The sequence below is a fragment of the Electrophorus electricus genome, chromosome 7, assembly GCF_041902795.1.
Source record: "Electrophorus electricus isolate QZ-2024a chromosome 7, ASM4190279v1, whole genome shotgun sequence".
Taxonomy (NCBI): Eukaryota; Metazoa; Chordata; class Actinopteri; order Gymnotiformes; family Gymnotidae; genus Electrophorus; species Electrophorus electricus.
Window position 1 is genome coordinate 14,578,754 of NC_137503.1, and position 15,235 is coordinate 14,593,988.

At 39.3% G+C, this 15,235-nt stretch overlaps 2 protein-coding genes across 6 annotated transcripts; one reads left to right on the forward strand and one right to left on the reverse strand.

The window, feature by feature from the left end:
- Positions 1-7,645: 7,645 nt before the first annotated feature.
- tcta (T cell leukemia translocation altered) lies at positions 7,646-9,567 on the forward strand. Its single transcript, XM_035524470.2, has 3 exons — positions 7,646-8,047; positions 8,515-8,569; positions 8,927-9,567. The coding sequence occupies exons 1-3, from the start codon at positions 7,837-7,839 to the stop codon at positions 8,967-8,969; spliced, it is 309 nt and encodes a 102-aa protein (XP_035380363.1). The 5' UTR covers positions 7,646-7,836; the 3' UTR covers positions 8,970-9,567.
- A 1,454-nt stretch (positions 9,568-11,021) lies between these two features.
- On the reverse strand, positions 11,022-14,938 carry glyctk (glycerate kinase). Of its 5 annotated transcripts, none has more exons than XM_026997052.3 (5): positions 14,396-14,938; positions 13,485-13,891; positions 13,127-13,278; positions 12,730-12,905; positions 11,022-12,226 (listed from the first exon to the last, which is right to left on the reverse strand). In XM_026997052.3, exons 2-5 carry the CDS (start codon positions 13,847-13,849, stop codon positions 11,336-11,338), a joined length of 1,584 nt encoding a protein of 527 aa, XP_026852853.2. In that variant the 5' UTR covers positions 13,850-13,891; positions 14,396-14,938; the 3' UTR covers positions 11,022-11,335. The 5 variants fall into 5 exon arrangements, with proteins under 5 accessions (XP_026852853.2, XP_081574321.1, XP_081574319.1 ...); XM_081718195.1 differs by lacking the exon at positions 14,396-14,938 and adding an exon at positions 14,159-14,361; XM_081718193.1 differs by lacking the exon at positions 14,396-14,938 and adding an exon at positions 14,143-14,361.
- Positions 14,939-15,235: the final 297 nt, after the last annotated feature.

Sequence of the window (15,235 nt, forward strand, 5' to 3'; positions counted from 1 at the left end):
AAAAGAAAATACAATGGGTTACTTAAAAAAGTTAAGGGGAGTAATTTATAGTTAATATAAGACTTTTTGGGGGAGATGTCCACTGTAAGGATATTGGCTAAAGTAAGAGGAGAGACGAGGGAGACCAGAGTAAAGATGGAAGAGACATAAACATGAAAATGAACACTACTACGACTACTACTACTACTACTAATAATAATAATAATGATTGTCTGTGGGTACCATTGAAAACTAAGGCTTGTCATTTTTTATAGACTTACCTTTCCCCTGGCCAGTCAGACCAATTAATATAAATGTGTCACTGTTTAAAATGTGACTTTTTCAGTAAACGTATGGCCTACGCAATTATGCTGTCCTGCTGCAGTATAAATGAATATGAGTTGAGATGAACCTGGAAGGCACATACATATTATTTTAAGGCAATACGTCTATTTGTATGTTAAGGCCCTTAACCCCCAATTGCTCAAGTTGTACACAATTGTACATAGGTCATAATGTCTATAAATTTTAATCATGGGCCTTTAAAGTTACATTCAGTTCTACATTTCAGTGAAGGTGCAGACATACACTGCTATAATCTTAACTATGTGAGTGATAATTCCTTTATATGTTATTCACCATTATCATCACATCCCTTATTATTTTCCAGCACTTGTTATATAGTTTAACGAGGAATTTCCTTCAACTTAAAAATTTGCCTTTTTTCCCCTATTCAGCCGCTTTTAACCAATGTTAGCCTAAATATGAACCACACTTGAAATGCTCCTTAAATCCTTTTAATGAGTCATACACAAAGCTCTGGAAAAAAAACACCTCTTTACAAGAATCTACTCAAAGTGGCATAACGTCACAAGAGCAGAGAATGCTTCCTCAGGATATTGCATTTATAAAATGTAGAAAAATGTTAAAGCTTTTAAAAACTAGTTTAGTAGCACTTCAAAATTAGTCTGACTGGATGCTTCTTAATATATTTACCATTTTTTAAATTAAAACCACAAATAAACTTTTTAACAAATGAAAAAAGTTTTTCAAAGTTGATGAGTCACCAAAAAAAGGAAACCACATCTACCGTTAAAGGCAAAAAATACTGTTGATGGAATAATATAATAATAATTATATATATATATATATATATATATATATATATATATATATATATATATATATATATATAAAATACAGAAGTTAATGCTCTTTGGATTTATTGGTTTGTGGTTGTTTTTGATTTAGGACATTTTTACATAAACAAATAAGTAGAGGAGAATCTGTAGGTTGAAAGGTAGCTATATGTAGGGCAGGTGGGGAATTCACCTGATGCTGTATTTTGCAAACATTTCCTTTACTTTTAGTTGCAAAATAGTGTGCATGGTTTTGAAACCATTTTCTTTACATGCTTAAAAACTGCACTACACTACAGGAGTGGGTACCATACTGTATCTTGACTGAAATCTAGGAATAGTCTATACAGGTTTGGGCAAATGACAGTTCAGTGATTTTATCCTATGACAGCTATGATAAGTGATTTATATATGTTGTTGACATATATAAATATTTCTGGATTTAAATCTAATCTTTATGTATCATATCTACAGTATACATACTTGAAACGCACTTACAGCTGAATTTTGACAATAAGTGTCTGAAATTCATGACAATAACACTACAACTGTTACATTGTAACAATAAATGTCTTAGGGTTATACAGACAAGAGAAAACAGTAGCAAAGCTAATCTTATTTAAGATGATCTGACTTTCAAAAATTGGAACAACACAGACAAAAGCAATTCTGGGTACTTTACCTTTTTCTAAGGTCCTCTGGTATCAATGTACCATTAGGGGGGACCATGTATATTTTCAGCTGGATTGCATTATACTGTGAAACCATGGAACATTTGATCTATTTATAGCCTAAACCCTTGTGTTTATAACCCAAATGCTATGTGATTCTTGTTTCAACCCCAGGGGGAATTCCAGTACATTTCAACAGGATAAAAAAGATATTGATTTTTACTAGTATCAGGTTGTTTCTTTTGGCTTCTACTAGGGCTCTCTTGTTCAGTTGATGAAGGCCAGCTGTACACCAGTAGAACAGTAACTGTTTCAACTTAATGTACTCAACCTATTGGTGTATGCAGGTTATCTTCTGGTATTGTTACATCATAGGATGTAATATTATTAATGTTAGCATGTCTTGCCCTTATTTTGTTTTTGCTGTGTGTTTGCTTTTGTGTCCTGCTTTTGTTGACAGGATACTCAATGTGGACATTGAGGGAGGAGTCACCCTGTGATAAGATACTTTTATTTTGTTGACAGGGAGTGTCTGTATGCTTCTGAAGGCTTGTCCATGAACATGGATGATGTGATTGACTGACAGGCTGATTACATTCCCTTTATATTGCCATGGTTTCAGCATGCTTGGGCCTGCGGTGTTTTGAGTAATAGATGGTCACAGCAGACACTTACAGCACTCACAGCAGTGAGGTGCAGGTTTTGCTGAAGACTGCAGGCAATTATTCATGTTCTAAGGGAATATTATAATCACAAGTAGTCTCTAAGCATTCTGTGATGGACTATAAAGCAAGAAAATGGAGAAGAACTCAGCTGTACTGAGGGCACATCTGAAGCTTGCAGGTGACTGTGCATTCGCTGTCTATGCACTGAGATTGTGTAGCATATTACCATTTACTATTCACCAAGCCTCTTCTGTTTCTGCTTTTAAATCAACTCTTAAAATGTACTCATATAACTTAATTTTAACTAGATTATGAGACAATAGCAATGTTATATGTAATTTTGTGTTTGCTACTGATGATTGCATTTGTCTCTTAGTTCCTTATTTTCAGTGTATAGGCCTTTGGTCAATGTAAGTTGTGTTAATGTGCTTTATAAATAAATGTTACTTACTATGGTTTGTCACCCTTTTCCAAAGTTGAGGAACCATAGAAATGCATCCTTGATTTTTTATACTTGGTATGGTTCAAGACAATGGTAATCTCACACCACACCAAATATACATCCTACAAGTTATTGTTTGTGGCCTGTAAGTGTATTTTGATTAACTGGACTGGTAATGAGCCACCCACAATTGACCTAAGGAAATCAAAAAATTCTTCCCCTGGAGGGTTTGAGTGCTAGATTTAATTTCATATAACATATGACATTTCATATAACTCAGATTACTGAATGTGGTCAGATGTGACTTAAATGATATGACAATGCCATTATCAGGGCTGATGCTTAGTGCAACCAATGTATGCAGAAGTGCATGTATATGTGTGTAAATGTATTATCTGTTTAATGCTCAGCAAACTAGGTGGCCCTGGATGGGGGTGGGGCTAAGTGGGTAAGAGGGTGAAGGGGGACAGTTGTATTTTTTCTCTGTTTTCCTGTGACTAGTTGTGTTCTATGTTTGGGGCTAAAAAAATTATTATTGCACAAAAACTTGATTAAAGGACCCAGTTGAAGAAGACCTGAGAGGTTGACGAAGGTCAGATAGATGAGAAAGTTATTCTTGGAGTGAAGAAGACCGGAGAGATGAGAAGGTGCAAGATTGTGAGAACTGTCGATAATGAAATGTATGTGGTACTTAACAGGAAGCCTTAACAGGTTTGGAGAGTGGGTGTAATGTGTGGGTGTGACTGAATACGAGTTTGAAGATGAGCAGCAGAAATTTTGACTGTCTGAAGCTTGTGAAGGAGTGAAGAGCTAATGCTGGGAAAGAGACAAGAGGATGACACAAAGGGAGAGGAGAAGTCAGAATTCTATGGAAGCCAACATCTGGTGGCCACAGGTGGTATGATGAGAGGATAAACAACAAAAAGCTGTATTTTAAAAATGACACTGTATACTGATCTTTTTATTAAGCCGAAGTAGCTAAATAAAAATAGCAATATTTAGCCTCTCTCCATGTTCACTTATTTACAATGTCCTTATTAAAATAATTTTGAAAACAAGCTAATGTAATATTTTAAAGATAAAAGTCAGAATATAATATAAAAAGTGCCCCAGCCTATAACTGAAATATATGTCTCCAATGAGTATTTATTAATATGAAGCAATTTAGTTTAAAGTAAAATATTCTTATTGTTAAATTTTAATATTCATCAAAGTTTAGTCTTTGAGCAGCTAAATCAGATTGGGGAAAACCTTTAAAAAATCATTACTAAAAAATAATTTGAGCACAGCTTTGAAGTTTTTCTGTATTTTATCAAATGTTTTGTTCCATCTCTGCCAATCTCTTCAAGAAACTGCTCTAAAAAGCTAGCCATCACAGGATATCCATTACCAAACCATAAGCAAGCATGTGTGCTTTTCTCTGTGGATGAAGTTAATTAAGCTTGAAGTAAATTGATTAATTGAAAGCTGGACGTCCATCACTCACCTAAGAGGCATAATGCACCATCATAGGAAATAATAGCTTCTAGACGTTACAGTGACAAGTATTTAGTGTGACCTCTCCTTACACTTGAGCAATAGTAGGAAAAGTAAATCTAAAGCTACAGATGAACTCTGTGAAGTGCTAAAAAAAAAGCCTGGTATTATATGCTAGAACACTTCAGGACAGTCTCCCCAAAAAAGCTTAAGATGTGCTTAGTGTTAAGGGAGGCAACACTAAATACTGACGTTTGCCTTTAGAAGCCATTTTGTTCTGAAAATTGTGATTTTTTAAATTCTGTGTACATATTTCCTGTACTTTCTGTTTGGATCTTAAAAAACAACAACTGAGAAATAATTATATATGGGCATTAGACCATTGTAACATCAAGCCTTAAGGAGGTGGACACGTGTGGAGAAGCACAAGATTTATTGTGGGCAATTCCAGAATCATAATCGTTGTAACAGTCCAGGATCATAGCGCCAACACATAGAGCCTGGGAATACATAATAAACAAACAAAAGCACACGATGACATACAATTAACAAATGGAGGCTAGATTTAACACACACAAGTTCCACCCTCTGAAAGGCGGAGAAAACAAAACATGGAGGCAAAACACGAGACAGGGTAATCATAAATATAAGGATGATAGGAGGGGCCAAAAGTGTCAACCATTGCTAAAACAACAAATCTAATGGTGGCCTAAGACTTGTGCACAGTATTGTACACACACTATGCATATATACATATCTGGGTGTGTGTGTGTGTGTGCGCGCATGTATATAGTGCCATTGTCCACTGAATTTGAGAGTGGGCCAGCCAGGAGAGCAAAAAGGAGCACAGCGAGGACTCTCCTAGTGAGAGAGACACGATGGGAGCAGAAAGTGCAACTTCAGTGCCAACATATAGCATGGTGGCGGCAAAGACAACATGCATCCACCTTCGACGTTACAACAGTACAGCCACCTTCACAGCTGCAAGTAGCTGCTGTCACCGTGACACATCTATGCGTGATGCTGAGGGGAAAAGTGCTGCAAATCCCATTATAACAGCACAACGACTTAACAGTCCTTCAGCGACATTGCAGACAAGTACATTTAGCCAAGTGGCTGGTTCCAGAGAGAAGGTGGCTGAGGGGCCAGCAGATAAACCTGTTGGTGCAGGACTTAAGATGAACACCAGGTCAATCAATGCGACAAACCTAAGCCAATGCACCTGTGAAGATCAGCTGCCATCACAGACTGTAGATTGAGTGCCATGTAGCTGGGAAATATCTCACTGCCTTCATTTACACTGGTTCGTTGGTGTCACTGCCATGAATAGGTGTAATCCACCAAACCTCACATGGCACTCCTGACGACTGGGAAATTGCAACCATCCAGCCCAAATCTGTCACTGTCAGCCAAGTCGACATGACAGGAAAAAAAGCAGCTTTTGGTAACGGTGGGGTCTGAACACAAGTGCACGAGTTCTGGCTCAGCGGCAAAACCAAATGCTTGCCAGATTTCCTCACAGTGACTGAAACGCTGGACACAAGTCAAGCTGTCAGCAGCAGTGAGCAGTGAAGCAGAGACAGTCGGGGCTCCTGGTAGTGTGGCACTTGCTCTCCGTGGTTGAAGCTGCCAGGTCTGGAGGAGCCGACCACACAGCACCCATGCCTGTTGGTGGATCTCCAAGCAACATGCTCACAAACAGCATGCTCATCAATACGCACCACGCAGCGGAGGATGGAGAATATGGAAAGCACAGATAGTAGCAGAGGTGACCGGGAGGAGCACAGCTGCTGTCAACTCCCAGGCATGGTAACTTATTTTTCCACAAAAATGAATTGATACACATATATATTGACCACATTGTGATGTTTTATCTGTGTGTGTGTGTGTGTGTGTGTATGTATTTTATTTTGCTTTAAGAAAAAAAAATATCATCTTAAATCTTCCATGTGGGTGGGGAAAGACTTCATATCATGGAAAATAAACATTTACGTTACATCCTTCATCAGTTCACCTTTTCAAAACCACGTGGTGATTTTCATATCTACGTAAAACACTGCACACCAGTAAGAGTCTAAGAGTCACCTACCTCTGAAACATAAGAGAACAAAGAGATAGTCATGCCAGCTCAGACATCGCCTCGATTGACAAGATCCTTAAAATAAAGGACAAGTACTTTGCAGTTCTTATAAAAAACACCCACATGTCTAACAGATCTCAAATGAGAGTGTACAGGATAAGGTAATTAACTATATCAGTGAACTTAGTGGAAACATGTTCATAGTAAACAGACTTATTGGCACAGCAATAACACTCACACATCAGCTATGTTTGAAAGAGAACTCTTGCCATTACATTGTCTTCCTTTTGTTAATAAGAGAGGATAAATAACTGAGGAGGTCATTAAAGGCTATAATGTACTAGAAGAGCACATGGGAATATGAATTATCATACAACACCAGTACTCAGTGGTTAACAGATCTGAAAACACATCATGATGTCCCCAAGCAGGAGCCAGTCAGCATTACAACAACAGATGTCCAAAAGCAGGTCACAAATATTAAGAACAGGGACACACCTGGGCCTGACATGATGCATGCCCATTGGCTAAACAAACTAACATCCAGGCTGGCTAACACAAGGCAGCACAGTACAGGACTTAAAGGCCCCCACAATGGCCAAACTCCTTCCAACTACAGATCTATACCACTATGTTGCACCTTTTTTTTTTCTTGAGTACTAATTCTTTGGGTCTAAATTGTACAGAACATGGCTGTTGCTCACCTAAACTTTTGTTGTTGTTACTTTTTGCGGTCAGGACAATGATGTTTTGAAAAGTTTTTTTGAAAATCTCTTTTCCAGAGCTTTAATCCACAGCTGTCATCATACACCATAAAAGTAACCACAAAAAATGCATTAAATAAAGAACAGGCCTTCTCTATAAACAACAGCTACTTTTTATAATTAAATTTAAAGATATGACTGAGCTAGTCACAGATTAGTGTACAACTATGACACTCTTTTCTGGTGCTTCAATTCAACCACAGTCCATGGATTTGTAGTTCGTGGACAATTAGTTCAATCGACTGGCCCATAATTGAGTCCTTACACCTGACTCCTAGGTAAAGGTAGGATGAAAATTATACCGGAATCAGTCTTAAGAACAAATTACGTGGATAAAAAGGGCTAATAGAGTAACGGAGAAGCTCATGTGTACGAGAGGGGGCGACAAAGTGTCAGCGGTTTAGAATTTTAATATGAACTGGTCAGACGAAGAAGAAATTGTTTGGGGCTTGTTTACATTATTTTTAATTTTTTTTTTGCCCCATGCCTAAATGCAATTTTAATTAGCTAGGTAGCTAAATATTTGCATGTTTTCTGAGTACTCCCTTGTTCATCTACCTTCAGATCTGAAATAACGATACCTACCTAGCAATGCAAGCTAGTAGCTACATTGAACTATAATGGACGAACCTTGGGATTTCGAATTCTTGTCTCGCATTGTTGATAGTCTGGTGACTTTTTTGTCCGAGTTTGTTGATGACTGGTTGGCCAATGACATGAGGGTAGCGGTGTTCAAAATACTATTTAGTTGGCTCATCCTTAGTCTAGTCGCCATACATTTTGCTTGGAAAGTGTACGGGCATACAGTCAACGATATGTACTACAGACAAGGTGAGTTTGCCGCAGCTAGCTGTCTAGGTAGTAAATCACCTATCTAGCTTTAAAATGTTTTGTAGTTCGCTAGGTTAACTTGGTTGGCTAGGACACAGATTCCTCCGTTTCATTGACAAAAGGCTAGCTAGCTAACTACATCTAGCTAATGATGGCTGTAGACTAATGATTAACTAGCTAGCTAGTTAAAAAACAGCATGTATTACATCACAAATATAAATGGCTATCGAAGTCCGCTCAGAATGGATTTAGACAAACCGTATGACGTGGCAGTATTCACTTTAAATGCCTATTAATGTTCCACGGCACTTCCCGACATAGAACCCATTTGATCTCACTGACCGGCTATACGAAGGCCTGCTAAATGTGGTTTGTGGTTTTCCCTTTTTTAATGTATGGGAAGAGTACAACCTCTTTGCACACTGATGATGAATTGGTTGACCCACAGTCCTGTCTTTCTGAATTAGGAACAGGTGGACAAAATGGTGGCACACCTGACACGGCACCTCACCTGAGTGGATGGTAGGTGTCCAGGAATCTCTTTGCTTCCAGGTACAGGTATCTTCAGATCAACTGTATTTGCACCTTGTGCGAGGCATGCATCACCTTCGATATGCCACATGAACAAATCTTGCTCTATAAATCTTGTTCCTTTATTGGCATTTCTTTGTTTTAATTAACCTTGAATAGTGACTTTAATTTTGCCGGTGTGTGGATGTACATGTGTAGGAAAAACTTCTTTAGGAAAACATTGGAGTTTTCTGAATTTCTGGATCAGTGGTTCTTAAAATGTGAACTTTGTAATAATTAAAAAATAAAGCCAGTTTTGATGAACAACACAACAAAAGCAGTATTACTTTTCCTGTTTGTCTGCTTCAGGGACAGTTCTGCAGGAGAAGCACTGAAAACACATCATGAGTGACTGGACACTAGCTGGCTTCACATGAGTGGTATATCTCCAGGCTGGCTTGAGATGATCAGATACAGGATGGACCACGGGGGGGTTAATAATGGTCAGATCCAGTTAACCATATTCAGAAGTGTGCCAGGAACCCTTCCAGAACTTATCATGTGAAGATGTACAAGAGAAGCTGTGTCCACAACCCAAGGCTGACTATACATGATAGTGGTGCAGTGATCTGGGGCCCCTAACAGGATTGGCTCGTCTTATGTGGCTATTTCTAGTCTTGTAATAAGTAAATGGTATAACTGCTGATATCTTGACCTGTAATATAGCCACGTCCATGGCATTAGCAAAAAACTGGAATAGAGACTCATTGTTGAGCTTAGCCAATAAAACTTGGTCGGCTAGTCATATTTGTATGTCACTGAACAGCCACTCTTACACTGCCGTGTTCTGTTCACATGCAACTCTTTAATTCATATCAAGCACCTTGGGACTACACTAAACCAATTGAAACTGCACTATATGGACAAAAGCATTGGAACACACCTTTTAGTCACTGAATTTGTTTCATTCAGTCCCTTTGCAACAGGTGTATTAAAAAATCAAGCACCAAGTCTTGCAGTATCTTTACAAACATTTGTGAAAAAGGGGTCATTCTAATGAGCACACTGAATTCAAGCATGGTACTGTAATAGGATGTCATCATTGCAACAAGTCATTTTGTGAAATTTCATGTTCTATGATCAGCTCCGAGTGGTATTATTGAAGGGGCAGACCACATAAAGCTACAGAGCAGGGTTGCTGAGTGCCAAGGCACATAAGTCACCAATGTTCTGCTGACCCAGTAACTGCAGCGTTCCAAACCTCCACTGGCATTAACATCAACAAAAATGCTGTGTGCCAGGAGCTTCATGCCATGGATTTCCTTGCATGCAAGCCTTACATCACCAAGCATTGGATGGAGTGGTGTAAAGCATGCTGCCACAGGACTCTGGAGCAGTGCAAATATGTTCTGTGGAGTGACAAATCATGCTTCTTTGTCAATCTCATGGACAAGTCTGGGTTTGGCCAGGAGAATGTTGTTTACCTGCTGTGACATCTGTAAAGTTTGGTGGACGAGGGATAATGCTATGGGGTTTATTTTTCAGGGGTTGGCCTAGGCTCCTTGGTTAAAGTGAAAGTAATCTTTGTGTTTCAGCATACCAAGACAATTGTATAATTGGGCAGTTGAATGCTTCCAACTTTGTGGGAACCATTTGGGGAAGGCCCCTTTCTGTCCCAACATATCTGTGCCATAGTGTAAAAAGTAAGGTCCATAAAGGCACAGAGCCCTGGTCTCTACCCCTTTGAACTCCTTTGAGATGAACTAAAATGGAGATTACCAAGCTCTCTCATCTAACATCGGTGTCTGAGCTCACAAATGCTTATGGATGAATGGGCAAAGATTCGCACACACACACACCTCAAAATCTTGTAGAAAGCTTTACCAGAAGAGTGGAAGCTGTTATAGCTGCAACGGGGGGACCAACTCCATATCAAGGCCTATTTTTGTCCATATAGTGTATGATCTTTTCATCAACAACAAATTTCTCTCCATGCCCACATTTGTCTTCAGTTTCAAGCATTAGTTATAACATGGATAAACTAAAGCTGTTTACTCATTCATAGACTTCTATTAGTGTATATTTCACATAGTATCCACTTTTGTAAAATAAACTTCCACATTAAACATAGGAAGTGAATGTTGCACATATATGATAGACCTTTGCTTTACTTCCATTCACATATCTTGTGATGGGTAAAAAACACATTTTGAGTATTAAAACATGCATGGCTAGTGGAGTGAGCAACCACCTTCATGGATTCATCTAAGGTCTGCCTGTTCTGGCCAACCAGCAAATTTACTTATGTTTGGCCTATTTATATAAATCAGACAACTGCAGTTCAAATTGTTTATGGTGATGCAAGAGGTGCCTGCATATATGTCAAAAAATCTCTGTCCTACATGGAGTGAGATATCAGATCTTGAGAACTGCTGTGAAAATTAAGGTCACTCATACAAATGAGTCCTATTATGATTGGGTTTTAATAATACATTTGAGTGAGCTTGTTCAGCAAATTTGGTGTAAATGATGAGTTACATATTTGATCCATAATTATTCATACTGAATAGTACATATTAAAAATAACTTATAACTTCAGCTACATAAGGTGAACTTGATGTTTATAATAGAACTTCTTTCCAGATGGCACTAGGCACAGCCAGCTAAATGCTATCAATCTCAAGAATAAAATTCCTGATTACCTGTCTTGCTTAATCAAACGGTTTGTTCTACATATAAAAAGAGGAAATATCACACCAGCTCAGTGTTTTTGATCCACTACTTTGATGGTGGTGGAGGTGGCAGTAACATTATATGAACATCCATTACGTTTGTACCCGTGAGCCCTGGCAGAAGTAAGCTCTGCCCATCAGAAAGGTGTGAGAAAAATGTGAATGAATCATTATTGGTAAGGAAGCGATCAATATCCAGTCCCTGACTCTTGGCCTTTGCCTCCATCTCTCCATCACTAACTGCTCCAGCTGCCTCAGTAGGGCCGTCCTGTCCGTCAGTTCCCCCACTGAGGAACAGGGCAGCACTCTTCTCCATCCCTCTGCTTAGCTCCAACCCTACCCGCAGTGCCAGCTCTTGGTTCCTTCCCCCTCTGCCCTTCCCAATCAGCTGCACAGTGGGCTCGCCTCCAGCTAGCAGGCACGTGGTGCACCAGCCTTCCTCCCATCCCTCTCTTAACAGTTTCATTGTGCGATGGAGGTCCCAGCTCTCTACTCCCACCTCTGGCCCCAGCTGGAGGATCTGGGCTACTAATGATGGAGGAGGTTCCTTATCTTGTGAACAGGCAAAGCGAGAGAGCAGCCCATACAGGCGGGCCACAGCACTAACTTCACCACACACCCCTGGGGACAGAACCACGGCATGTAGGCCTAACTCTCGGGCCTTACGGCCAGCACACTCTAGAGCAATAGTGTTTGAGCCAATCACCATGTTTAGGACGTGATCTTTGTCATCCCACTCATCCTTTCTCTCCTCTCTCCACTGGGAAGGACATTTATTTAGAACTTCTTTGACAGATGCGGGGACAGAGGTAGAGAGGTGATAGCGATCAAGGATGGCCCAAACTTCCTGTGGGCACGTCTCGCTCCGCACTGTTGGGCCGCTAGCTATGAGGTCTAGAGGATCTCCAATGACATCAGAAAGAATAAGAGCCACCACCTCAGAGAAAGCACAAAATAGTTATGCAGTAACTGAAGTTTGGAAGAATTACCCTTTCTAAAACTATTATCTGCCAGCTAATTTATTCATGGCTTTCCATAACTGTGACAAGTTTTCACATCCTATCTGAGATCAGCCAGGGGACAGCAAAACAGCAGCTACTTAGAAACCCAGTCCAAGCTGAGCTAATAAACAGGTAAAATGGCATTCCAGGTGAATAAATGACCTCTAAGATCTCTTTCTCCATTTTTAAATGCAAAAGCACTATACAAATACAGCAGATTTAGACTGTAAATGTCTTTTGCAACAGAGGTGCTGTCATTTTTATTCCAAGCGTTTTAATAAGAGTGTGTAAGCAAAAATTAATGCCCAGCCAGTATAACTGATTCTAGCTGAGAACTTTTGTATAAATTAGGCATGATACATACTGTGCTCTGTTTGATAATGATGGCAAGAAAACTGTTTAAAGTTCTTTTTAGGAGGAAAATGGGATATAGTTTTACCTGAGCAGGATAGGCACACTGTGCCAGGCCTCCACCTTTCAAAAGTGATAGGGCTCGCCGAACTGTGTTTAACTCCTGGATTGTGGCTCCAGCAGCTGCCAGACAACGCGTCACGTCCTGTTTTTCCTGTAATGTTATTGGTGGGACCGGAGCAGGTAAAAGAGCAGAGCCTCCACCTATAAAGACATGCATCATAAACAACATTTACACAGTATCTATACGAGTCATCTGAAAACTTTATAATGTGAAAATTAAAAAAAGAGAAGCGATTTTTTGAGTGCATATTTAAAGTATTTCCAAAAATACATAAGTACCAAAAAAGAGAGCAAGCTGCTGCCCTTCTTTACCTGTAGCTATGATTAAAGTTTTGATGTTGATTATTAGTTAGATATAATACCTGAGATGAGGACAAGTAGCAGATCTCCCTCAGTAAGAGCACTCACAAGTTTTCGGATCCCCTCAGCTGACCTCTGGGCATCTGTATCTGGCAGGTTGTGCTTGGCCCCTTCTATAACTTTAATTCTACTGCTGCTCTTAAGCAACATGTTCCTGAACAGGTATATCAACAGTTATAGTCAGTGTGACCATCTCAGACCAACTACATCAAAGTCAATCATAATTATTTTTTGTGCATAACACTCATGTCTTAAAACTTGACTATTTGCAATCATCTGCAAGGTCATGACCTACAGGCCATTGTAACAATAACAATATTCTAAATTACAGAAGCACTTCAAACTGGAATTAATTCTCACAGCTTCCCATGATGCTGCAGTGTTTCCTGGACACCGTGAGGGACACTAATCAGCCCTCGAACCAGGTGGTCCCCGACAAGCCTCTCTGCCTCAGCTGCCATGCCCAGCACAGCCTTGCCAAAGCCCACCAGATGCAGGTTATTGCTGAGCTTGAAACTGCGGTCCCCTACAAGCAGCTCATCCCCACGTCGCTGTAGAGCACTGTGGACCACACTGTCTGGCTGCACTCCTTCTACCGCGGCAGCAAACACAGCCCGGGCTCGCTCCTCTAATAACGACATGCTTCTGACCCAGGCCAGTGATGTTTCTGCCCACCGGGGACGCCAATGATGAATGATACGAGAAAGTGTTAGGACTCGAGCCATGGACCAATCAAATCACCCACACTGACCAATTGCCGGAGCCACCTATAATTCAGAATGGTTAAAAATCTTAGGGTTGTATCTGAGAGTTGCATTTACAAGGTGAGATACTATTCAAGATCAGCAGCAAGAACATATAAATATTTTCAAGCACTTCAGTATAGTGTGTTGTACAGAAACTTAGTAAATTAAACAACTAAAGGGTAATCGAAGGCTATTTTTAAACTAATATTTTTATTCCAGAATAAAAACAAATTTCAATTATATTCATAATAAATAAATGAATACATACATACATATATACATACATACATAAACTCCCCAAAACATGAAATGTTTCGTTCTTAAGAATGGCAAAGTTACTCTGGAGCAGTCCAAGTTAGCTAGCGGTTAGCTACTGAGTGTATGCATGTTACTAATATATCCGAGGTTACCATGGTGAACACTGTTTTCGCTACATAACTTGGCATGTTAGAACTTACGAGCGAACACAATGTAACAATATAATTAGATGACCAGACAGTTCGAGAAAATAGCCCCCCCACTTACCAGCACTATTTGGAGAATAGACAGCCAAAGGGATACCCAAATTTTCATTTATCTGGCTATGTCAGAACCGCTAAACCTGTGTACTGTTTGAATAATAATTCACTAGAGATGTTCATAGGTCACACAGAGCACAGCGTAGTCCACGATTTTCATTATAGATTACTACATATGAGAGGGCAGATCTATTACGCTAGGTGCGTGGGAGAGAAATCAATATCAAAATCGAATCGGTTGTGAGGGATAGATAAGATAGCTAGCTTAATGGTTATATCTAAATTTGCAAGCAGTTTACTAGCGAGCTAGCTTTAGGTTGTGCACGGGGCTAAGTATGCAGGTTTAGACACGACATGAACATTCGCTACCTAAAGTCACTATACGTTAAATGGCATTTTCTTTGTACTGACACATAAATGACTAACCGAGCTAGCGTTAACCTAGGTAGCTAACTAGGTTTAACTACCTTTAATGTTCCCTTATCAAATTATGCTAACTAGCTAGCTACACAACATATTACTTCCGGCCATTTTAACAGTAACTTTTAAAAAAGTCAAAATAAAAGTCACGTTTCAATATTTGATTGAAACACTACAAATAAACTTCAAGAGGAAATAATGACGTGCACGAAAGCGATGAATATGTTGAATATAGGGGAATGTTAGCTTCAGACGTCTCCTGTAGCTGCAATTACATATATCGGCCAGGAGATGGCACTGAAATTATGATATTATCATCTCTACATCTTTGACTACACTACATTGCAATTATATATATATATAATTGCAATGTAGTGTATTCAAAGATGTAGAGATGATAATATCATATATATATATATATATATAT